This window comes from Mirounga leonina, unplaced genomic scaffold, assembly GCF_011800145.1.
Source record: "Mirounga leonina isolate KUSES-001 unplaced genomic scaffold, KU_Mleo_1.0 Mir_53, whole genome shotgun sequence".
In the NCBI taxonomy this organism is placed as follows: Eukaryota; Metazoa; Chordata; class Mammalia; order Carnivora; family Phocidae; genus Mirounga; species Mirounga leonina.
Window position 1 is genome coordinate 87,418,856 of NW_023270807.1, and position 25,409 is coordinate 87,444,264.

General features: G+C 39.0%; 1 protein-coding gene across 5 annotated transcripts in view; it reads right to left on the bottom strand.

Annotated features, from left to right (window-relative positions):
- Positions 1–1,415: 1,415 nt before the first annotated feature.
- The window catches only part of AHI1 (Abelson helper integration site 1), a 227,252-nt gene continuing 203,258 nt past the window's right edge, over positions 1,416–25,409 (bottom strand). For 3 of the 5 annotated variants that reach the window (XM_034990728.1, XM_034990725.1, XM_034990726.1), the window contains 2 exons: positions 12,209–12,311; positions 1,416–2,318 (listed from right to left, as the gene is read on the bottom strand). In XM_034990728.1, the coding sequence (XP_034846619.1) occupies positions 2,316–2,318; positions 12,209–12,311 (106 nt within the window). In that variant the 3' untranslated portion in view covers positions 1,416–2,315. Of the gene's footprint in view, positions 2,319–12,208; positions 12,312–25,409 lie in introns of those variants that run through there. The other 2 variants (XM_034990729.1, XR_004676571.1) reach the window with 2 other exon arrangements.

Sequence of the window (25,409 nt, forward strand, 5' to 3'; positions counted from 1 at the left end):
AAAATATTTAGATCTAGAAAAAATGTCAAAAATTGTTATTTGGAGAAAAGAGACTTTATAAAATAGGATAAAATTTAATAATTTCAGAATGAAGATAAACAAAGAATACTAATTTGCTACTAAGAAAACCTGCAGTATCAGAATCTTTAAATAGATTCTCATGTCTGATTCCTCTACTTGACAATAATTTGGACTTCTACTTGGAGGGCACTTTTAAGGATGTCCTCTGCCCCATCTCATGTCTGAGAGTATGATAAAGATGTTTTATTAATCTATTCATGAACATAACTGGAATCTTACTTGTCAACAGGACAAGAGAAAAGGAATGGGTTTTGAGTTTTGAGTTTCCTGGTTTTGCCTCAATTCTTATTTTTGTCTTCAGTAGTTGCAATAAAAAAATAAAAAAAAATAACCCTTTATTTTTCATATGAACATTGAGATCTCAGCAAATGTTTAGCTCCCTGCCATATTTCATTTGTCTTAATTTTTTTAGATTTATTTAGTTATTTTTGAGAGAGAGAGAGAGAATGAGAGCATGCAAGCAGGGGGAGGGGCAGAGAGAGAGGGAGAGAATCTCCAGCAGACTCCCCACTGAGCAGGGAGCCTGATGCGGGGGCGGGGCTCAATCTCGAGACCCTGAAGATCATGACCTAAGCTGAAATCAAGGGTCAGATGCTTAACTGACTGAGCCACCCATGCACCCCACATTTGTCTTGTTTTATTTTTATTTTTTTTTTAAGATTTTATTTCTTTATTTGAGAAAGAGAGTGAGAGAGAGCGCACAAGAGTGAGGTGAGGGGCAGAGGGAGAAGCAGACTCCCCGCTGAGCAGGGAGCCTGATGTGGGACTCGATCCCGGGACTCCAGGATCATGACCTGAGCCGGAGGCAGATGCCTAACCGACTGACCCACCCAGGCGCCCTGTCTTGTTTTAAAATGTTCCTGCAAATTGTTGAAATCCTTTGTGATTAAAACCTAAATCTGAGAATCAATGCATATCTCAAAACTATGAGCTGAAACTGCAAAGAGATGCATATTTTATTTTGTAATTATCAAGTATATTCACAAGACACCTGAGGCAGAGACGTGTGCGTCCAGGACAGTGGGAGCTCGGTGCCACCAGAGCAGATTTTGGGGCTGATCGCTGAGGGCTTCCCCCAACACTGGAGCCACTCATCCCCTTCCAAAATGCTCCCCCTTTAAGTTCTACACAGCAGGGGCATGTTTACCAATTTTCATGCCTCTACAACATGTGCAGGGATAGGAGTCAAATATATTTTTACTAGAAGATATTTCACATCGAGTATACATCTGGGCAAAATTTACACCTCAATGCCCAACACTGTTTTTCTCACTTCTTATTTTAATTGATTCAGTTGTTTAATTTGGTAAATAAGTTTTCTCATACTATACTAGTTTTGACCTTTGTGGGGTTAAATATTTTATTGACAAACTTATAATGTCACAAGTCTGAGTCAAGAGTCAAGAAAAAAAAAAACAATGAACTTTCGTATTATAACACTTTAAAATACACAGTCACATAGTAATGACACCATTAATTATGGAACTCAAGCATTAAATAATGCAATGTAATAATTTAAGAACAAATGTTAAGACTAAAATAAATATTCAATAAAGTCTACAAATTTATATGCTTAAATATGAAATGCTCTTTTTAAAAAGTAAAGAAATTTGAAACACTGCTGCCAATCAAGCCAAAGGCCATTTTTAGTTTATATGTATCACATTACGTATATATGATTCATTCAAAACAAATGTGTTCCCTTTTAATGTCTTTGTCACTGGGACCATTTAGAATACACAATATTCTGAAGTTGCTTATCTCTTAAATAAAGCTAAATTTCAAAAGCATATATTTCACATTCTGAACATAACATCACACACACAATCATGTTACAGCTATAATAATATTAAATGACTGCTTAATGGACATCCTAACAGTGTAAACACTTTTCCTTCCTGTTGGTTGAATAGCAATTATGTATTTTTCTTTATGGGTTTTCCAACAGTGGTCATATAATTTTGATGTAATTACTAATAAATACAAGTACCAATACTTTGATCAACAACAATCACAATGGTTTATAACAACGAAAGTCAAAAGGCCACATTTATTTTTTTACTCGTACCTCGCTTCTGATTTTTCTAGATTCTCTCATAAGGACAAGAAGTAGTGCGTCCTTCCTTTCTTCCTTAGTATCTGGAAATTCTTAACTCTGAAGAGAAATTCTGTTTGGTTTAATTTGTCACTTCATTTCTGTGTATTTGGTTGTCTCTTCATTCTTCTTCAACTCTTTACTAGGAAAAAAGTACACACAATGTGCTCAATGAACTTGAACAATGTCTTTTGCCCACAACCAAATCTCAGTGTGCTCCTACAACAGCAGGGGTAATAAACACACCAGGTGACACACGCACATGCACACGCACACACACACACCCCCCCCCCCAAGACCAAAGTACGAATCACCTTTGCTTCTTCTTTCTTTCTTTCTTTATTTGAGAGAGACAATGAGAGAGCACGTGAGAAGGGGAGGGTCAGAGGGAGAAGCAGACTCCCCGCCGAGCAGGGAGCCCGATGCGGGACTCGATCCCGGGACTCCAGGATCATGACCTGAGCCGAAGGCAGCCGCTCAACCGACTGAGCCACCCAGGCGCCCTCACCTTTGCTCCTTGAACACACTGTTAACATCTAGCACCACCAGCAGATGCGTAAAGCCAGCTCTGGCACTGACAAGCGAAAAAGAAATACACTTCTCAAATACAGACACTAAGCACTCCAAACCTGGGGCAACTTCCAGAAATTAAGAGCAGGCAATCAGAGTTTGTAAAATTCTTCACTCATTGGGGGGAAAAATGTCACGGATGATGCTCCAATGGTTAGTAAGTGGAAAGGATATAGACCACCTTATTAAATAACATTCTTCCATTTGGTCAATGGCTGTGTCTATTTTTACAAGTGGGTTAACTATATTTTTTCGAATAAATCCAAAAAATGGTGTGTGTCATTTTCAACAAAGATAGTGATGGTTAATTATGCATCTAAATGCAGCTCTAAAATAAAGCAAATTATACCATTAATAAAAATCAAGAACTTGGGCACCTGGGTGGCTTAGTTGATTAAGCGACTGCCTTCAGCTCAGGTCATGATCCCGGGGTCCTGGGATCGAGCCCCACATCAGGCTCCCTGCTTAGAGGACAGCCTGCTTCTCCCTCTCCCCCTGCCTGCCGCTTGGCCTACTTGTGCTCCTCATCTCTCTGTCAAATAAATAAAAACCTTAAAAAAATTTAAAAAACAAGAACCAACATGTGGATGAAAGAAGGAGCTTCTTAGAGACCATGTAGGAAGTACACAAAAACTAGCTAGTGGTGTTGAACGTGACACTCCGTAATGCAATTATTCACATGCCAGTGACATCTAGACTTAGATAAAAATGTTGTCGTCCTTCCTCTGAACAGAAAGGGCTTCATGCTTGACTGCTCTGCAAAAACAAATGCCGCCTAAGAATCTGGTTAAGGTGGTGGTCAGTTCCATTGCACACTCCTGAGAAGAGTAACGGCTGGAGCGTCGGGGCCAGGAAGGGCAGGCTACCCATTTCCTAAGGTCCTTTCCTGGAAGCACAAGAGGTGCAGGTAACGTCTGTGTTTTCAGGGGCAGGCTCGATCATAAATAAATAGTGACACTATCTTTCTTAATATCTTTTTTGATGGGAGACATTTACGCCTGAGGGAAAAGAATCCTTTGTCCGTCTGTGTTTCCTGACTTGAACTTTGTTGAACAGAGCTACCATAGATAAGCTGGGATTATATGCATAAGTCCAAAAATGTTTCAAGCGAGGCTCACAAGAGCTACTAAAGTAGAGCGTAAAGTGGCACAGATGCAGCGTGCCATTGAACCAGGGGCCACAAAAGGGTGTCACACTCGTTTCTGCCCGTGTGCATACATGTAAAGCCCACAAAACTTGTCCCAAATTAGGGATCAATACAAATGGGAAAGAAAGTAGTAAAGGCTCAAACGGATGCTGGGCACGAGTGCCGGAGAGACCCTACAAACATCCGCAAGGGGCTGAGAGGAGGGTAAAAGGGTCTTAGAGGAACGACAAGGCAAAAGAGAGTGGGGGGTGGCGTTTGTAAAAGTGGTAACAAAAACAAAGAAGAAAAACAGAAAAGGGAAGGGAGAGAAGAACAGCTGGAAGTGAGTGAGCTGGATCCTGCACGTGCAGAGGATGTAGGACAAGTGACACGTATCAGGTGGAGCCTGCACTCTGAGAAGTAAACAGAGAAGACAGAGGACCCTCAGGAGAGGGATCCCTCTAGAGAAAAGTAACTAGAACATGCTGAAGTAGGCAGTGTAGATAACATCTTTAAGGGAAGTGAATCAGACTGAGAAGAGGAAGGAGCCCTGGACACAGAATGCCAAAGGCTGCCCGCGAGAGGGGGAAAGGAGGAGAGACGTCCAGTGCACACCTCTGACGGGTGGGGGGGGGGTGCGGCGCGTGAGCATGACAGGCGCCGACAGCGCAGGACTGAAAAGCTGAGGCAGTAGACGGAGATTTGCTGAAAGGGAAGAGAAGCCATCCAACCGAAAGACCCCAAAGAGAATCGAAATGTGGTCCTTCTCTGGGGTGTCTCCTCAGGATGGGGCCCCATAAGCCAACGCAGGTAGAGAATAACAAAGTGAGGGCCTTCTTTTTCAGGGCAAATCATTTGGAAAGAGAAAGGAAAATCTGCGCACTAAGATACTGGAAAATGAGTATGAAACCGGGTTAGTGACTGTGCGTATGTTACGTGTGAAAAATAAGACTCATAAAAATACTGGGCCCTACCCTGCAAGATATTCAATCCAGTAAATATTCCCTGAGGCTTACTACTTGGCCAGACAGCAGGCTAAGTATCGGGGAGAAACGAGGTGAGCACAGTAGAGCCCCTGCCTGTAAGCACTTGCCATCTACTCAGCTACCTGAGCACCATGTAACAGAAACAGCCCTGAACTTGGAGCCAGAAGATCAAGTCCTAGTTCAGGCACTTTACCTGTGACTCTGAAACCCTGCATTCTGCAAATGTAGAAAGAAGGGGCTATATTAGAAAATTTTTAAAATTACTTTCATTTTATTTTATTTTTAAAGATTTTATTTATTCATTTGACAAAGATAAGAGAGAGAACATGGCAGAGCGGCAGGCAGAGTGAGAGGGAGAAGCAGGCTCCCCGCTGAGGAAGGAGCCCGATGCAGGGCTGGATCCCAGGACCCTGGGATCATGACCTGAGCCGAAGGCAGATGCTTAATCGACTGAGCCACCCAGGCACCCCTAAAATTACTTTCATTTTAAAAGAAATGACCAAGTAGTAGACATCAATATATGTTGGGTAGAAAAATTAGAAAATACACAAAGTAAAATGAAAGAAAAAAAAATAACCACACCACCACCACTCAGAGGGAACTACTGATATTTTTTTAAATCTGTATCATTCAATATTTTATGCATGTAGTTGACCTTGAATAACACAGATTTGAAGTGCATGAGTCCACTTAGACTCAAATTTTTTAAAAAAATATGTTGGAAAAGCTTTTGGAGATTTGTGACAACTTGAAAAAACTTGCAAACTAGCTTAGAAATATTAAAAAAACTAAGAAAAAGGTATGTCACAAATGCATAAAATATGTGTAGATACTAATCTCTTTTATCATTCACTACCATAAAATATACAGAAATATATATGTGTGAGCAGCTCGTCTCTCCAGTAAATTGCGTATCGCAGTAAAAAGTGATCTCTCACAGCTCCTGCATATTTTTCACTGTGTTTAGTGCAATACTGTAAATCTTGAATAATACCATGGGACCCAGGCAAAGTGTCACCACTGATGCTGGAAGTGCTCCCAAGAAGCAGAGAAAAGTCATGACATTCCCAGAAAAACTTGAATTGCTTGAGATACCTACCAAAGACTGAGGTCTGCAGCTGTGGCTGTCTGCATTTTTCAAGATAAATGAATGCAGCATAAAGACCATTGTAAAAAAAGAAAAGGAAACTCGTGAAGTCATTGCTGCAGCTACACCAACAGGTATGAAAACCCTGCATGTTTTGCAAAATATTTTTCTTAAAGATTTTATTTTATTAGAGAGAGAGAGAGTGCATGAGTGGGGGTGGGGGGGTGGAGGGGCAGAGGGAGAGGGAGAAATAGACTCCCCGCTGAGGAGGGAACCCGATGTGGGGGGGCTTGATCATGACCTAAGCCGAAGACAGACTCTTAACTGGCTGAGCCACCCAGGCGCCCCTGCAAAATACCTTTTTATTTTGTATTGAAAATGCAGCTTTTATGTGTGTATAGGGCTGATATAAGAAAGATGTACTGATAGACTCTAATATGATTCAAGAAAATCAAAGTCATTATGTGACAACTTAAAGCAAAAGGAAGGTGAAGGATCCAAAGTTGGAGAATTTAATGCCAGCAAAGGATGGTTTGATAATTTTAAGAAAGAGGTTTGGCTTAAAAAAAAGCCAAGATCACAGGAGTAGCAGTTCTGCCCACCAAGAGTCAGCCGAGGAGTTCCCAGAGGCCATTAATAAAATCACCGAGGAACAAGGATATCTGTCTGAACAGATTTTTAATGCAGATGAAAGTGCCTTATTCTGGAAAAAAAATGCCACAAAGGACATTTACTGGTGAGGAAGAGAAGCAAGCACCAGGATTTAAGGAAGGCAAGAAGGGATAGGCTAATTCTACTGTGTTGTGCAAATGCAGTCAACTTTATGATTAGGATTGCCCTTATCCACAGAGCTGCTAACCCCAAGGCCTTGAAAGGAAAAGGTAAAGACTAACATACAACAAAAAGGCCTGAACAATGAGAAGAACCCTTTTCCTGGATTGATTCCACTGATGCTTTGCCCCTGAGGTCAGAAAGTACCTTGCCACTGAAGGACCATCTTTTTAAGTTCTTTTGATATTGGACAATGCCCCTAGCCACCCAGAACCCCATGAGTTCAACACCGAAGGCACTGAAATGGTCTACTTGTCCCCAAACACAATGTCTCTAATTTAGCTTCTAGGTCAGGGGGACCATATGAAACTTTAAGGCTCATTACACACATTACTCTAGGGAAAGGACTGTCAATGCTATGGAAGAGAACCCCAACAGAGAGAACATCATGAATATCTGGAAGTTTACACCACTGAAGCTGCCAATCATGGTTATAGAAGAAGCCGTGAGAACCATCAAGCCCAAAATGATAGATTCCTGCTGAAGAAAACTGTATCCAGATGCTGTGCATGACTTTACAGGATTTACAGCAGAACCAATCAAGGAAATCACGAAAGAGATTGTAGATATGGCAAAAAAGTTGGCGGGGGTGGTGGTGAAGGGTTTCAAGATACGGGTCTTGGAGCAATTCAAGAACTGATATACACCGTACCAGAGGAATGAACAGAAGACAACTTGATAGAGATGAGTGCCTCTGAACCAGTGCCAGACGATGAGGAAAGACATAAAAAGCAGTGCCAGAAGACAAACTGAACTGGACAGTAGACAGTCCAGTAGAAGGCTTCCGATGATTCAAAATGGCTTTGACTTCTTTTATGACTGGGACCCTTCTATGATATGGACAATGAAACTAAAGCAAATGGTGGAAAAAGGACTGGTACCATATAGAAACATTTTTTAAAAGATTTAGTTATTTATTTTATAGAGGGGGGAGGGGCAGAGGGAGAGAGGGAATCTCGAGCAGACTCTCCGCTGAGCACAGAGTCCAAAGCGGGGCTTGATCCCAGGACCCCGAGATCATGACCCGAGCGGAAATCAAGAGCTGGCAGCTCAACCAACTGAGCTACCCGGGCGCCCCCCAGATTGAAACATTTTTAGAAAAATGAAAAAGCAAACAAGTCAGACAGAAATTACAACGTATTTCTGTAAAGTTCTACTGTGTGCCCGTCTAACCTGCCTCCTCTTCTACCTCTGCCACCCCTGAGACAGCAAGACCAGCTGCTCCTCCCCTGTCATCTCCTCCTCCCCCTCCTCCACAGGAAGAGGACAAGCATGAAGACCTTTATGATGATCCACTTCCACTCGATGAACAGTAGATAATCATGCTGTACAGTCACTAAACTTATCTATTGCATATGTGTGTATGTCTGTGTGTGAAAATCTATTAACTCTGTGTCATCACCATTTCATCACTGCCCAAGTATCCACTGTATAGAACATTGTGTGCAACACGTGTATGGAAGTGGACAGACTATCCTTACAAACGCAGTGATAGGTAATAAAATTAATAACATGTTAGTTTTCTTCCTGTTTTATAACTCTGCTTTCAAAGAGTTACATTACAGTACAGGATGCCCTCTCTCCCCTAAGCAGAGAAACTGCTTATCAGCCTTTCATCACAAGTAAGTTGTTTTTTTTTTTTTAAATGTAACAGTGTTTTTTTTTTTAATTTAATTTTATTATGTTATGTTAGTCACCGTACAATACATCACCAGTTTTCGATGCAGTGATCCACAATTCATTGTTTCCATACAACACTCAGTGCTCCATGCAGTACGTGCCCTCTTTAATACGCATCACCAGGCTAACCCATCCCCCCACACCCCTCCCCTCTAAAACCCTCAGTTTGTTTCTCAGAGTCCATAGTCTCTCATGGTTCGTCTCCCCCTCCAATTTCCCCCCCTTCATTTTTCCCTTCCTTCTCCTAATGTCCTCCATGCTATTCCTTACGTTCCACAAATAAGTGAAACCATATTAATTAACTTTCTCTGCTTGACTTATTTCACTTAGCATAATCTCCTCCAGTCCCATCCATGTTGATGTAAAAGTTGGGTATTCATCCTTTTTGATGGCTGAGTAATATTTCATTGTATATATGGACGACATCTTTATCCATTTGTCTGTTGACGGGTATCTTGGCTCTTTCCACAGTTTGGCTATTGCGGACATTGCTGCTATGAACATTGGGGTGCATATGGCCCTTCTTTTCACTACATCTGTGTCTTTGGGGTAAATACCCAGGAGTGCAATTGCTGGGTCATAGGGTAGCTCTATTTTTAATTTTTTGAGGAATCTCCACACTGTTTTCCAAAGTGGCTGTACCAACTTGCATTCCCACCAACAGTGTAAGAGGGTTCCCCTTTCTCCACAACCTCTCCAACATTTGTTGTTTCTTGCCTTGTCAATTTTTGCCATTCTAACTGGTGTAAGGTGCTATCTCAGTGTGCTTTTGATTTGAATTTCCCTGATGGCTAATGATGATGAACATTTTTTCATATGTCTGTTAGGCATTTGTATGTCTTCTTCAGAGACGTGTCTGTTCATGTCTTCTGCCCATTTTTTGACTTGATTATTTGTTTTTTGGGTGTTGAGTTTGAGAAGTTCTTTATAGATCTTGGATACCAGCCCTTTATCTATAGTGTCTTTTGCAAATATCTTCTCCCATTCTGTGGGTTGCCTCTGTTTTGTTGACTATTTCCTTTGCTGTGCAGAAGCTTTTTATCTTGATGAAGTCCCAAAAGTTCATTTTTGCTTTTGTTTCACTAGCCTTTGGAGATATATCTTGAAAGAAGTTGCTGTGGCTGATGTCAAAGAGGTTACTGCCTATGTTCTCCTCTAAGATTTTGATGGATTCCTGTCTCACATTGAGGTCTTTCATCCATTTTGAGCTTATCTTTGTGTATGGTGTTAGAGAATGGTCGAGTTTCGTTCTTCTGTATATAGCGTCCAATTTTCCCAGCACCATTTATTGAAGAGACTGTCTTTTTTCCATTGCATATCTTTTCCTGCTTTGTTGAAGATTATTTGACCATAGAGTTGAGGGTCCATATCGCAAAGCTGGGGGGCATCACGTTGCCCAACTTCAAGCTATGTTACAAAGCAGTGATCACCAAGACAGCATGGTACTGGCACAAAAACAGACATATAGACCAATGGAACAGAATAGAGAGCCCAGATATGGACCCTCAACTCTATGGTCAAATGTTTTCAATCAGTATCATGAAAGAGAAACTACAACACTCTCTGCCATAGCCATTCATTCATTACTATGCAGGCTAGGCGACTGGGAAGCAATTACATTGATTACACTGGGCCACCAGAAAGCAACCATATTGCTGCTTCTTTGTTATCAATGCATGAATAGTTATACCTTTAAATAAATACAAATTTTCACATTATCCTCTTCATTTTTGATGTCGGTGTTAATAATATGTGTAACATCTACAGTATTCTATGTATCACATAAGACCGTAATGATGGAGGTACACACAGATGATTCGTCTTGTACACAGATGCTGTAAACTGACAATATAGTAAATATAGTATAGTACTCTAAATGTATTTTCTCTTACGTATTTTTCTTAGTAACATTTTTGTTTCTCCAGCTTACTTTATTGTAAGACAAGAGTATATAATACATATAACTTACAACATGTGTGTTAATCAACTACTGAGGTTATCAGTAAGGCTTCCAGTCAACAGTAGGCTGTTATTGTTAAGTGGTTGGGGGAGTCCAAGGTGATAACATGGATTTTCGACTGCATGGACTGGGGGTTGGCACCCCTAACCCCTGTGTTGTTCAAGAGTCAACTGCATATGTTATATAGAAACTATTTTATAATTATCTTTCTTTTACTTAAAAATTTGTTATAAACATCTTTCCATGTCTACAAAAATACTTCTCTAATGTAGCGAATAATATCACATGGTATTCTCTTATATAAAGGTCCCATAATTTAATAAACTCTATATTCATAGAAATTCAATTTTTTCCTTCCTATTTTTAAAAAAGTTATTTATTTTAGAGAGAGAGAGAGAGAGCACGAGCAGGGGGAAGGAGAGGGAGGAAGGAAGGAGAGGGGGAGAGAGAGAGAGAGAGAAGCAGACACCCCCACTGAGTGCAGAGCCTGACGCAGGGCTCAATCTCATGACCCTGAGATCATGACCTGAGCCGAAATCAAAAGTCAGACACTCAACTGACTGAGCCACTCAGGCATCCCTTTTTCTTCCTATTTTTAAAACACTGCTTGCAGGAACAGCCTTTTAACTGAGTCGGTGCATGTATACTTGAATATTTTCCTACAGTAGGGTAAAACTGTCTTCTGAATGCCCTTTGTCAATTTTCCTTCTGTTCTTTGTTGATTTTGAAGAGTTTTTAAAAAAAATATGCTAAGGGTATTAATTCTTTATCTGTCATATATTTTATGAAATTCCTCCTCATCTTGGGTTATTATTTGTTGTTAGATTTTGCTTATGGTGTGTTTTTTCTCTTTGATGTGTATCATTTCAAAGTTTTTATTATTAAAATTTGTTTCAAAATGTTTTCTGATTCTGTTACCAAGGATAAAAAGTCATTCCTTAACCCATGAATATATATATGTGTTTGGTATAATGAGCCTTTATTTTTTTATAATTAAAATCTACAGAATTCTGAGTCTCGCTCTCCCACGGTGACGATTCTGTAAGGGCGCCATAATACAGCTGAAATGCCTCACTTCCGGCACACACACTTCACTGTGCCTGACCGAGAGAACAGCGGCCTTCATACATTCCTTCGCCCACCAGAAAACATCGTCATTTAAACAAACGTGCCTCACTGGCCTGTCTTGGTAGAAAAGTGACCCCTCCTTGTTTCACATTCTAATGTAGCTCCTCTGGTCCCCAGGGATTATTCTCTCTATAAAGGTCTCTAAATCCTGTGTTTTCCACTGCTTGCTGTCCAGCTTTTCCTTTCCTTTGAAGTACAGCTTCTTGGAGAAGCAGTCTATTCTGAGCATCTTTTCCTTTGCACTGGAGACAAATCAGATTCATGCTTCCAGGACTCTCAACCAAACTCTCCTCTTCCAAGTCATAAATGGCCTCTTGGCTGCAAATCCCAAAAGGGCATTTTTCAGTCTGTATTTTACTTCTCTTCCCTCTGGCATTTGTCACTGTTTAATTGTTTTTAATTGCAGTATAATTAACTGCATAGTATTAGTTTCAGGGCTACACCGCAGTGGTTCGACGATGCTATCCATTCATTACTCAATGGCCATGCTAAGTGGAGTTTCCAGCTGTCACTAAAAACGACAGCACAACATTACTGACTATATTCCCTATGCTGTACTTTTCATCTCCAGGACTTATTTGGCATTTGTCACGGTTGACCATGCCTTCCCTAAATCTTTCTCCCCTGACTCTATGATACAACTTTCTCTGGGTTTTCCTCTTACCTCTATTAGGGTGACTTTTCTGCTGGTTTGCTCATTCTTCTTCATGTGCATATCCATTATGTGTCCTCGGTCCTCACGGCTCTGCTCTTTGGCCACTTCAGAACTAAAGGAGGGAAAGATAAGAAACAAAAGCCCATAAGAAAGCTGCTGCAACAGCTCACAGGAGGCTCTGATTTAGGTCGGGGCAGTAGAAAGAGAGAGGGGAGATTGACAGGAGGATCTGAAAGAACAACATTTAACACATTATATAAGTGATTATGTTGGGGGGTGAGAGGCAGGGAGTTAATCAAAATAATGTAGAGACATGAACCTCTACCTGGTTGGGCTCCTTCTTACTATGATGAAGGGACAGAATAAAATCAATTTTGCTTCTCTCAGGAAAGTATTAGATGTCTGGGAAAAACCAGAAAGCTTTTTATCAAAAAAATAAATAAAAGTTTTTATCAAATTAGATGGAAAAACGTGTGTGTATGTGTGTGCACTCATGTGTGGGTATATAGAAATAAGAAGAAATTTCTTAGTGACAGAGAGAAAGGTGAAGGAAGTTTATGCATAAGAAAGCTGTGATATGATCCAGGAATTCCACTACTGGGTATTTATACAAAGAAAATGAAACACTAATTTGAAGAGCTATATACCTCTATGTTTACTACAGCATTATTTACAATAGCCAAGACATGGAAGCAACGCAAGTGTCCACTGATAGATGAATAAAGAAGATGTGGTGTGTATATATATACAATGGAATATTACTCAGCCATAAAAAAGAACAAGATCTTTCCATTTGTGACAACATGGATGCACCTAGAGGGTATTATGCTAAGTGAAATAAGTCAGAGAAAGACAAATACCATATACACTTACATGTGGAATATAAAAAACAAAACAAATGAACAAACAAACAAAAAGCAGAATCAGACCTATAATACAGAGAACCGATGGTTGCCTGAGCAGAGGGGAGTGGGAGATATAGGATCCCAGTTCTGGAATGAATAGTCATGGAAAGAAAAGGTACAGTATAGGAGGTACGGTCAATGAGACTGTAATAGTGTTATATGGTGAGGGATGGGAGCTACCCTTGTGGCAAGCACAATGTAATGTATGGACTTATCAAATCACTATGCTGTATACCTGAAACCAATGAAACACCGTGTGGCAACTCTACTCAAAAAAATAAATAAATAAAGCTGTGATATTCTGAACTGTGGGATGTGGAATGCAGCTTTTTAAACAGTTCAACAGTAGGAGAAAATATAAAACTAATACTTTGTGAATGAGTGCATAGTAGTGTAAATAATGTTAGGAGAAAGAAAATACAAAAACAATGACAAAAGGGAAATTTAAAGAGTGGAAGACAGTGTCTCCTTTCTGGAATATCTGGGAATGGTGAAAGAATTTGTCACAGATGCAAGAATTTCAAAATCAAGTAATATATAGGATTGAATAGAGATCGCTATGAACTAAACTGTGTTCTCTCAAAACCCACAGGGTGAAGCCCTAATCCCCAAAGTGGAAGCAGGGCTTTTAAGGAGGTTAATTAAAGTTAAATGAGGCCATAGGGGGAGGCTCTAACCTACGGAAGTGGTAGTCTTTATAAGAGAAGAGACACCACGGAGCTCTCTTTCTCCACACACACACAGAAGAAAGGCCACATGAGGACACAGTGGGAAGGTGGCTGTCTGCAAGCTGGGAAGAGAGGCTTCACCAAAAATCAACCCTGCTGGAACCTTGATTTTGAACTTCCAGCCTCCAGAACTGAAAAAATAAATTTCTGTTGCTTAAGGGACCCAGTCTGTGGTACTGGTATGGCAGCTGGAGATAATGATGTGGAGACATAAAGGTAAGGAAAATGGGATCAGATGGCTGAGAAGGAAAAGGTCAGACATTAAAATAAAGTATATATTTCGAAAGGGGGAGAATAATGAGAGAAAGGAAAGGCTGAGCTCTAAAAAATAAGCACTGATAATTTGCAATCTCTCTTCAGGGAACCTATTCTCGGGCATTAAAGTAAAAACTCGGGTATCTCTGGGGGCCAGGGGAGTAATATGGTGAATGAGAGAAGCAAGCTGGGGGTAACACAATAAACTGGCCAACTGCAGAGTGTATGACCCATGCAGGAGAGGCAATCCACTGCCTCAGCTCCAGCTCAGGGATACCATGGATACCATGGAACACTGTGGAACTGTGGCCCAGAACTTCAGATTATTTTCAAGAGAAGTAGAAAGTCTGCATTTATGTGAAATCTTTTTGTATTTGGGCAACTGAAAATTATACACATGCACGCACGCACACACACACAGTGGACCCAACCAAAGATACCAGGACTGCATCTTGCTGGGCAGGCCCTAGTTTTTGACCTCTGTTCCAACCACAGAGTACCTACCGGCCTCAGGGTACCCCAGGCATTTTACACTTTAGCTTCTGATGTCCTAACGTTTAGGTTCTTCTCTTTTTGTTCACCCTATCTCAATATTGTCTTTAAGACTTAAATGCTATCTTACATCTTTGGCTTTCACTGATCACTGCAGGAAAATCAGACTGTGTGATCCTCTCCACCTTTTCTAATAATCTATATATAATCTAACAGAAAATTATCTTGAAACACACACATGTAGATGTTTGCTTGAGCCAAGATGCAGTAACAGGGACTAGATATACTGCTTGCCCAAAACCACCACCAAGAAACAAGCAAGCAAGCAAAACCACTGGACAAAATATACGAAACAACAGTTTTCAAGACAGTAAGTCATTGGCAACAAAGGACACTGATACCCAAGAGCTGGGGAATAAATGAGATGAACCCTATGGTCACCCATCTTACTACCTTACTACCTTGAGAGCTTCCAGGCCATAGCACAGGGAGATGAAGCCTGCATGGGTCCTGGTGGACTCCCTAGCAGCTGAGGGTCTGAGGAGACAGAGGTGGTTAGAGTTTGGAGTGCCAGGGAGGAAAAAGCTTCAGAGTGACAGAACGGGAGGATCTGCAAAGGGTTACCCTTCAAGCATTCTGCAAGTACCGATGAATGGATGCGTCTGAGGAAACTTCCCGAGGCCCGAACAATGCCTGTTCCTACCAGCCAGGCTGGCAAACCTCATGACTCAGAGGGCACTGCACAGAGTACCCAGACGGACTTGTGTCTGTAGTGAGGAATAATTAATGGCTCTCGTCCCAACTAACAAATCTTAAAAGCAAGACCTGAAAGGATCAAACTGTTCCGAAGTAGCTTAACTACACTCTAGAACAGAGCTTAAGGATATTTATAGAAATAGAGAAATATCTAGGAACCAAAAGGTAAAAAATTTCAATGTATGGCATCCAATAAAAATTTATTAGGGGGGCAAAGAGATAGAAAAATACAACCTACAATGAGGATAAAAAAATAGAAACTGACCCAGAACTGACACAGGTGTTAGAATTATCATTAAAACAATGTTAGAAAAAACATTAAAAGAGTTATTATAACTATATTGTACCTGCTCAAAAGGTTAGGAAGAAACATGGAAGATAACTAGAAAACCCACACTGAATTTCTAGAGATGAAAACTAAAATGCCTGAGGTGAGAAATATACTGGAAAGGATTAAAATCAGAATAGACACTGCAGAGAAGAGATCAGATAACCTGAAGACATAGCAGCAGAAACTATTAGTAGAAATTAAATGGAAGCCACAGCAATAGAAAGATGAAATACACACACAAAAAAGAATTAAAAAACATAAAGCATCAGTGAGCTGTGGGACACCTTTATGCGGCCTAATATATGTGTAATTGGAATCCTCAAAGAGGAGAAAAAAACAAAATAAAACAAAACTGAAGAAAAAAGGCCCAAATGTTCTAAATTTGATGAAAATATAAACCTACAGATCTACCAACCCCCAGCACAAGAAACATAAAGAAAATTACAAGGCACATCATGATCAAATTGTGCAAAACCAGTGATAGAGAGAAACCTTACAAGTAGCCACAGTCGGGGAAAACATGCTATGTATGGAGGAATAAGATAAGCATAATAGTCTATTTCTTGTTGGAAAAAACTGCAGGTGAGAAGACAGTGGAGGAACATTTTTAAAGTACCAGAAAAAAAGTGCAAATCTTTCAACACAGAATTTTATGCCAAGTGAAAATAGCTTTCAGAAACAAAGATGAGGGGTGCCTGGGTGGCTCAGTCGTTAAGTGTCTGCCTTTGGCTCAGGTCATGATCCCAGGGTCCTGGGATCGAGGCCCGCATCGGGCTCCCTGCTCGGCAGGGGGCCTACTTCTCCCTCTTCCATTCCCCCTGCTTGTGTTCCCTCTCTCGCTGTGTCTCTCTGTCAAATAAATAAATAAAATCTTAAAAAAAAAAAGAAACAGCGATGAACTAGTTCTTTTCAGACATATGAAAAGTGAAGGCATTTATTTTTAGCTAACACTACAAGCAATTTTGAAGGGAGTCCTCTAGGCGTAAAGAAAATGATAGTAGGCGAAAATATGGATTTACACAAAGGAATTACAAAATAACTGAAAATGGAAACAAAATGGGCAAATATTAAGAATTTCTTATGCAATCTCTTAAAAAGATGAGAGGTTTTTTTTTTAAGACTTTATTTATTTGAGAGAGAGAGAACAAGAGAGAGCACAAGCAGAAGGAGCGGCAGCGGGAGAGAGAGAAGCAGACTCGCCGCTGAGCAGGGAGCCCGATGCGGGGCTCGATCCCAGGACCCTGAGATCATGACCTGAGCTGGAGGCAGATGCTTAACCGACTGAGCCATGCAGGTGCCCCAAAAGATGACAGTTTAAACAGAAATAATAACATACTGAGGAGTTTATAACTTAAATAAATGTGTGACCATAGACGCATGAAGGTCAGGAAGGAAGATATGGAAGTGTACCATCTTAAAGCTCCTGAAGATATACTGTGTGATAAATATTTGTATTATAAACCCTAAAAAAATCACTAACATAGCAAAACACAGCATTATAGATATTAAGCTAGCAAGCAAGATAAAATAGGTAACATAATCTAAAAGAAAGCAGGAAAAGATGAAAAAAGAACTGATGAGACAAATAGAAAATAAAAAAGCAGTACAACAGACTAAAAATTAATCCATATTAATAATCATATTAAATATAAACATTTGCCTAATTACCCTAATTAAAAGGCAGAAATGGTCATATTGGATAAAATGAGCATGACTCAGCTATACGCTGCCTATAAAAAACATACTTTAATTCTCAACCTATTTGCATCTGTATTTTTTTTTTTAAGATTTTATTTATTTATTGGACAGAGAGAAACACAGCAAGAGAGGGAACACAAGCAGGGGGGAGAGGGAGAAGCTGGCTTCCTGCAGAGCAGGGAGCCCCATGTGGGACTCAATCCCGGGATGCTGGGATCATGACCTGAGCCGAAGGCAGATGCTCAATGACTGAGCCACCCAGGCGCCCCTTGCATCTGTATATTTAAAGTATGAAAACACATAAACCATTCTAACATTACTAAAAGAAAGCTGGAGAAATTTTGTTAATATTAAATGAAGGAGATTTCAGAACAAAGAATATGACCAGAAATAGTCATTTCATAATAAGGGTGTCAATCCTTCAAGAGTACGTAACAATCCTAAATATATGGACACCTAATACAGAACTTCAAAATATATGACACAAAAATTAACAGAGCTACAAGAATGAAAAAAACAAGCCTGCAATATTAGTTGAAGACTTCAATACCCTACTCTCAATAATAGAAAAGTACACAGAAAATCAGTAAGGCAACAAAAGATATAAACAACACTATTAGCCCATGTGATCCAATTTATTTATAAAAGAATACTTCCGGTAGGTAAGTGCATAATACACATTCTTTTCAAGGGGACTAAAAACTTTTACTAAGGGAGACCAAATTAAGAATCACAAAACAATTCTTAGTAAATTTAAAAAGATGTGTATCATATAGAGTATGTTCTCTGACCACAATGGAATTAGAAATCAGTACCAGAAAGATCTCTGGGAAACTTCCTAAACATTGGAAATGAAATGACCCACTTCTAAGTAACCCATAGGTCAAAGAAGAAATCTGAAGAAAAATTAAAGTGTTTTGAAAGAAATGAAAATGAAACCACAACACATCAAAATTTGTGGAATGCCATTCAAGCAGTGCTTAGTGGGAAATTTATGGCACTACATGTTTATACTAAGAGAGAAGAAAGGTGTTAAATCAATGATCAGTTTCCACTTTAAAAAACTAGAAGAAGGACAAGTTAAATCCAAAATAAACAGAAATAAAGACCAGAGTGGAAATCAATGAAATAGAAAATAAACAATAAACAGAAATCAGTGAAACAAAAAGTCAATTCTTTGAAAAGATCAATAAAATTGATAAACCATTAGCCAGGCTGATTGAAAAAAAAAAAAAAAAAAGACATTATCGACACCAGGGATTAGAGAGATGCAACACTACCACAGATTCTTTTAATACTGAAAAGATAATGAGGGAATATTATGAACAACTTTATGTCAATCAATTCAACCACTTGAGTGAAATGGACAAATTCCTCGAAAGAAACAAATTATTAAAGTCTATACAAGAAGAACTAGATAACTTAATACCACTTCTATTAAATAAATTGAATTTGTAGTTAAAAATCTTCCAAAAAAGAAAATTCCAGAACCAGACAGCTTTATTGGTGAGTTTACCCAATATGTGAAGAAGAAATAAAATGAAGTCCGTGAAAGTGGTGGAGCTGAGGACTTCTGAATATTCTCTTCTCCAAATAAGCTAGGAGAAGACTGGCAAAAATGGTTAGAATCTACTTTTTCAGAATTCTGGAAATTAGCCAAAAGCTTGTGGCAACTGGGGAATGTTTACTCAAGAAAATGGGTTGAATCTTGGTAAGATCTTGTGAGCTTTGTGGCATTTCAATTTGACCTAGTCCCAACCCCCACTGTTGGCTCTCCTTGAAAAAGAATAGCCTGCATTTATGGTGAAAGCCAGCAGCCTGGCAGCTACTGGAAGGCACAGAACAGGGATGGAGCTCTTTCAAAGCCCCATTTCCAAAGAACTGTCTTCACTTGATCTGTCTGGTGGTTCTTCGGAAGATACCACTTGTAAGGCTGTCTGTATTTGACCTATCTCAGAGTTGCCTTTTCCCTGGGAGGCACTTGTTGAAAACAATTATAGTTAACTTCCTGGCTGAGTGATGGATAACAGTAGTCAAACAATAGACTAACTATGGAGCTGTAAAGGAAAAGCTGGGGAAGTAAGATGTCCACAGGGGTCTTAAAAGGCTCGGACATAGTTCTGCGAGTCTAGAAGGTCTCATGTGTAGGGTTGTGTGCATGCACAGCAGAGGCCTAAAGAAGGCCTTACGCCTTCACTTCTGGATGATCCTAATGCCCTGTGCTAACAGGAAGTGAAAGCTAAGACAGAGTTGTCAAATGCTTGGCTAAATATTGAAGGGGTGCATAATCCCTTAGCAAGACTGGGAGACTTACTGGTTCCAGGTGTTTAAGGAAATCTTTGTCCAATTAGCTAATCACTAATCTAACCAAGCAGAGACTTCAGTGGCAAAACATTATAGCGTTATAGAATTTATTCAGAGACATTATTTAACAAACAAAGAACAACTACAGTAAGTAGTAACAACAAACCTCGGGGAAGGGAAGAATCTAATTTCCAGAGTTGTCATATTATAGCATTTAAAATGTCCAGTTTTCAACAATAGATTACAAGACATACAAAGAAATAAGAAGTGTGGCCCATGGGGCGCCTGGGTGGCTCAGTTGGTTAAGCGACTGCCTTCAGCTCAGGTCATGATCCTGGAGTCCCGGGATCGAGTCCCGCATCGGGCTGCCTGCTCGGCAGGGAGTCTGCTTCTCCCTCTCCCACTCCCCTGCTTGTGTTCCCTCTCTCGCTGTGTCTTTCTCTGTCAAATAAATAAATAAAATCTTAAAAAAAAAAAAAAAGTGTGGCCCATACAAAGGGAAAAAAGCAATCAACAGAAACTGTCCCTTAGGAAGTCTACATATTGGACTTTCTAGACAAAGACTTGAAATCCACCACTGTAAATATGTTCAAAGAACTAAAGGAAATCATGTCACCAAATAGTATCAATGAAGAAATAAAAATTATAAAAAATATCAAATCTACACAGACTCTTCCAGAAAAGGGAAGAGGTGGGAATTCTTCCTAACTCTATCCATGAAGTTGACCTCCCCTGATACTGAACCAGACAAGACATTACAAGAAAACTATAGATCCATATTTCTCATGAACAAAGTGCAAAAAGTTCTAATTAAAGTTTGGAAAATCAAGTCCACCAACTTATAAAAATGATAACCTACCATGACTAAACAAAGTTAATCCTAAGAATGAAAGGTTAGTTTAAATTTGAAAACCAATGTAATTTACCACATTAACATAAATTAATAAAGAAAAATCATGTGATTATTTTGATAGATACAGAGAGCATTTGACAAAAATCCAACATCCATTCCTGATACAAACTCTCAGCAAACCAGGAAATGAAGGAAACTACCTGATAAAGGACATTTATTAAAAAACCTATGATAATATCATACTTAGTGGCGAAAGACTAAATGCTTTCCCACTCATTACCCATAAGGTCACGAAGAAGATAACACTATGTACTCTCATCATTTCTATTCGACATTGTAACACTGTACTGGAGATTTATCCAATGCAATAAGGCAAAAATATAAGAATAAAAATAAAAATAAAAATAAAAGGCATCCAGTTTGGAAAGGAAGAAATTAAACTGGTTTTCATTTGCTTGAATGTTTATGTAGAGAATCTAGTTAAAACATACTGAAAAGGTATTAAAAAGGCATTTTAGTAAGATGTCATAGTACAAGTTCAACATACAACAATCAGTAGTATTTCTATAAATGAGCAACGAACAATTATAAACTGAAATTGGAAAACAATATCATTTACATATGAAATACTCAGGAATAAATGAGCCAAACATGTGTAGGACTTATGCCTTGAAAACTGAAAAAACAGTGCTGTAAGAAATTAAAGAAGATTTCAATAAATGAAGAAATATATCATGTTAATGAGTCAGATTACTGAACATTGTTAATATGTCAGTTCCCCCATACTGATCTCTGGATTCAAGGCAATGCCAACCGGAACTGTAGTAGGTTCTGTTGTATAACAAGCTTATTCTAAAATTCATGTGGGCATAAAAGGGACCTTGAATAGCTAAACCAATATTTAAAAAGGACAAAGTTGGAGGACCAATAATACCCAATTCCAAGACATATTACAAAACTGTAGTAATCAAGACAGTGTGTTACTGATGTAAAGACAGAAAAGTAGATCAATGGATCAGAATAGAGAGGCCGGAAACAAACCCACACATACACTGACAACTAATTTTCACAAAAGTGCAAAAAGGCCATTCATCTGAGGCAGGATTGTTTTTTTCAATGGTGCTGGAACAACCAGATATGCAAATGCAAACAAAACAAAATAAACCTTCTGATCCAAACCTCATACCATATATAAAAATTAATGCAAAACAAATCATAGACTTAAATATAAAACCTGAAATTATAAAACTTTTATAAGAAGACATAGGAAAAAACTTTTGTGACTTTAGGTAAAGGCTGCTTAGATACTACAACTAAAGCATGATTCATAAAAGAAAAAAATTGATAAATTGGACTTCATCAAAATAAGGCTTGCTCTTTGAAAGCCACTATTAAGAGAATGAAAAGGAAAAATGGAGCCTGGGGGAAAATATCTGCAAATCGTGTACCTGATGAAGAACATATTTATAATATATAAAGAACACTGTGATGTCACACACCTGACAATGGGTGGGTCTAATCTCACAAAGGGGGAGGGTAAGAAAAAAGGCTGAAAATGGATAAAGTAAGAACTTAAAAAAAAAAAAGGTTGCAAATAGTAGGGTATTTTAGGGAAAAAAGATAAACTACTTTGTTCTCATGGATAGAGAAAGAAACTGAGGGTGTCCGGAATAGGATTATTATTATTATTTTTTTAAGATTTATTTATTTATTTATTTGACAGAGAGAGAGAGAGACAGAGAGAGAGGGAACACAAACAGGGGGAGTGGAGGAGGGAGAAGCAGGCTTCCCGCTGAGCAGGGAGCCCAATGCGGGGCTAGATCCCAAGACCCCGGGATCATGATCTGGGGGAGACGCTTAACAACTGAGCCACCCAAGCTCCCCTAGAATAGGATAATTATAAAGATGGAATCAGTACATAGTGGAGGATTTACAGGATACTTAGAATTAACCCTATGGCTTCACTATATTAAGAAGAGATTTCATTCATTCATTCAGTTCACATTTGAGTGTTCATAAAGGACTTTAACATGATTGACTATCTGAATTAACTTTTCTCCGATCAAAGTTGTTAATGAAATAAAACATTCTATGTTTAAAAAAAAAAAACCTGAAAAAACTCAAGTTAAAAACAGATTAATGACTAAGAAATACCAATACTACTTATTAAGGATTGTAACGTACTTACAGAAATTTCATTACAAACTCTGACTTAGGCAGCAGATAACATCATAGGGGCATGAGGTACAAAGGGCGAAAGTGTAAGACTTTTAAGAAAATACCTTTGTTAAATTAACCTACTGGAATTTCTTCTTGATAATCTTAAAAAGGAAGTGTAGTTTTACTAAAATGTGTAAAAATTACTTGCAGAGAAGTGATTGACATTTCTAAAAAAAATAAGAAAGAATAAACCAGACAAAGAAATTCAAGTGGAAGTGGTAAGAGGTAGTCCTACGTGGCTTATTTATATATTCTGGTCAACCAACTAAATAAGCAGATGTTGCAAACTGAATGGCAAGACTGCAAAGAAACACAAAAATTAGCCTCTCTCCATTTATTTGGATACAATGGACTCACTTAGGTAAATTAGAGAAATAAAGAAATGACTTCTTTGTACATACTGGGCTATAATATTTTCACCTTCAACTCACCTACAGTTTCCAGGTCATGAGAAATGTATCTTAATTCATCCTTATTTCTAAGAAATTACTAGTATAGGGAAAGCCCAAAGGCTGCAGATGAACTTGAGCATTTAGACATATCTGAACTTCTTATGAAAATTTATTTTCAGAAGCTTGGTAAGTGCTCTATGCTCAAAAGGAAAAGTCAAACTACCTTCACAGCCTTTAGAAGCTGGGATGTTTTGTGAGGTTTTTTTAGTCAGGAGAGCATGGCGTGGCTGGATCTCTATCACTTGAAAATAGGTATCCAATGCAGTCAGAGTGATTGCAGTCTCTCATTTGCATGTTAGGTAAAAGTTCTAAAAGTTTTTATAAAACATGCTTAAAAACACCAAGAACACTGTTGCCATAATGTATTAAATATGGTTATTTTTTGGTTGCTGAAACAGTTTGTCCTCATTGTCCCAGGGTACTTTTTATATATATAATCTGTCATTGAGTATAAACTCCTTGGGGCAATGACTGTATTATCAACTATTATATAAAATTTTACTTTTTTAGAGAATGGAACTGAAAACTTTCCTGGCAGATGTAACAAGAACAAAAACCGGAAAGACCTGGGATGTGTGTTTGCATCCTATGACTGGCAACAGGAAAGCCTGGAAAGAAAAGGAGATTAGGAAACAGAGGACCTGTGTTCTGGAACTGGGTCTGCCACTTAGTACCCACAGTGACTTGAAACAAGTCCCAGCCTCGAAGATCTTGTTTCTCCATATGTAAGACAGGGGTCAGGATGCTGGTCTGAAGGGCAATGGTGGGAATCATGATCACGTGACTGACTGACTGTGCTCTGAAGTGATACGGGTTATAGATAGATAGAGCATCATCAATAGAGTTTCTCTCTCAGAAAGATTTTTAAGCTTCCAACAAAATGGTATTTTACCAAGAAGCTTGACAATACTAAATATGATTTAAGAAACAACAAACACTGCAGTAGTCTGAGAATCTTCGGCGTTGTCTGTGTGTTGACACAGACCACCCTGTGAATGTTACACAAGGCCTTCCCCCTTAGTTTTCTTGACTAGAAAACAGAGGGGATGTAGAATTTCTAAGGAATCTTCTAGGTCATGATTTGGTGATTCTTGGGAACACCATTTAAAAATTATGTTTGTCTTTCATCTATGAAACATTATCTTGTGAGACAGGCTCATGAGTTTATTTGATAATTCCTGTAAATTAGACTGTCACCTACATCAGAATTTTTGAACTGAAAGAGACATATTATTCTTCAAAAGGTCAAAGCGAATAGCAGGGTTAACTTGAACAAGTATCTTCCTGAAGGAAATTCAGCAGGGATGATCCAGTGCATGTGTCTGTAAGCAAGTTCTCATATGCGTATGAGGGGATGGTGGTGGTTGAATGGGAGGGCACGACAGGTATCTAGGCTGTTCAAGGCTATTACACTCATGTGATGATTTGCTAGTGATGTGTGAATATGACGTTTGGGCTAAAAGTTAGGTATAAAATCATCTGCAGTGATTAAAAAAAAGTGAGAAATATTCTGGGAAGGTTTTTGATGTAATTTTTTTGAGGTAAAAGGGATTTTCTATTTATGTATTAAGTGACACAGCAACTATCTAATAAAAATACAAAAACTTCCTAGTGATCTTTCAAATAAATACCTCAAAGTAAATTGCTTAAATATATTAGGCATTTGTAGAAAATACACAGTGATAATGTTCTGGGTATTAGCGTTTTTTTTTTTTTTTCTTCTTTAATGCCTCAAAATAGGTATTTCATATATATCTTTTTTAACCATATCATCTACTTGTTTTCAGTTAATGTCATTTTGTTTTTTTAAAGATTTTATTTATTTATTTGACAGAGACATAGCAAGAGAGGGAACACAAGCAGGGGGAATGGGAGAGGGAGAAGCAGGATTCCCGCCGAGCAGGGAGCCCGATGCAGGGCTCAGTCCCAGGACCCTGGGATCATGACCTGAGCCGAAGGCAGATGCCTAATGACTGAGCCACCCAGGCGCCCCTCAGTTAACGTCATTTTAAAATGTTACTCAAACAGGGGTGCTTGGGTGGTTGAGCTGGTTGAGCGTCTAACTCTTGATTTTGGCTCAGGTCATGATGTCAGCTCAGGGTCATGGGATCGAGCCCCATCGGGGTCTGTACTCAGAGTCTGCTTGGGATTCTCTCCCTCTCCCTTTTGCCCTCCCCCCCCCACTCATGTGTGTGCACATGCGCTCTCTCTCTCTC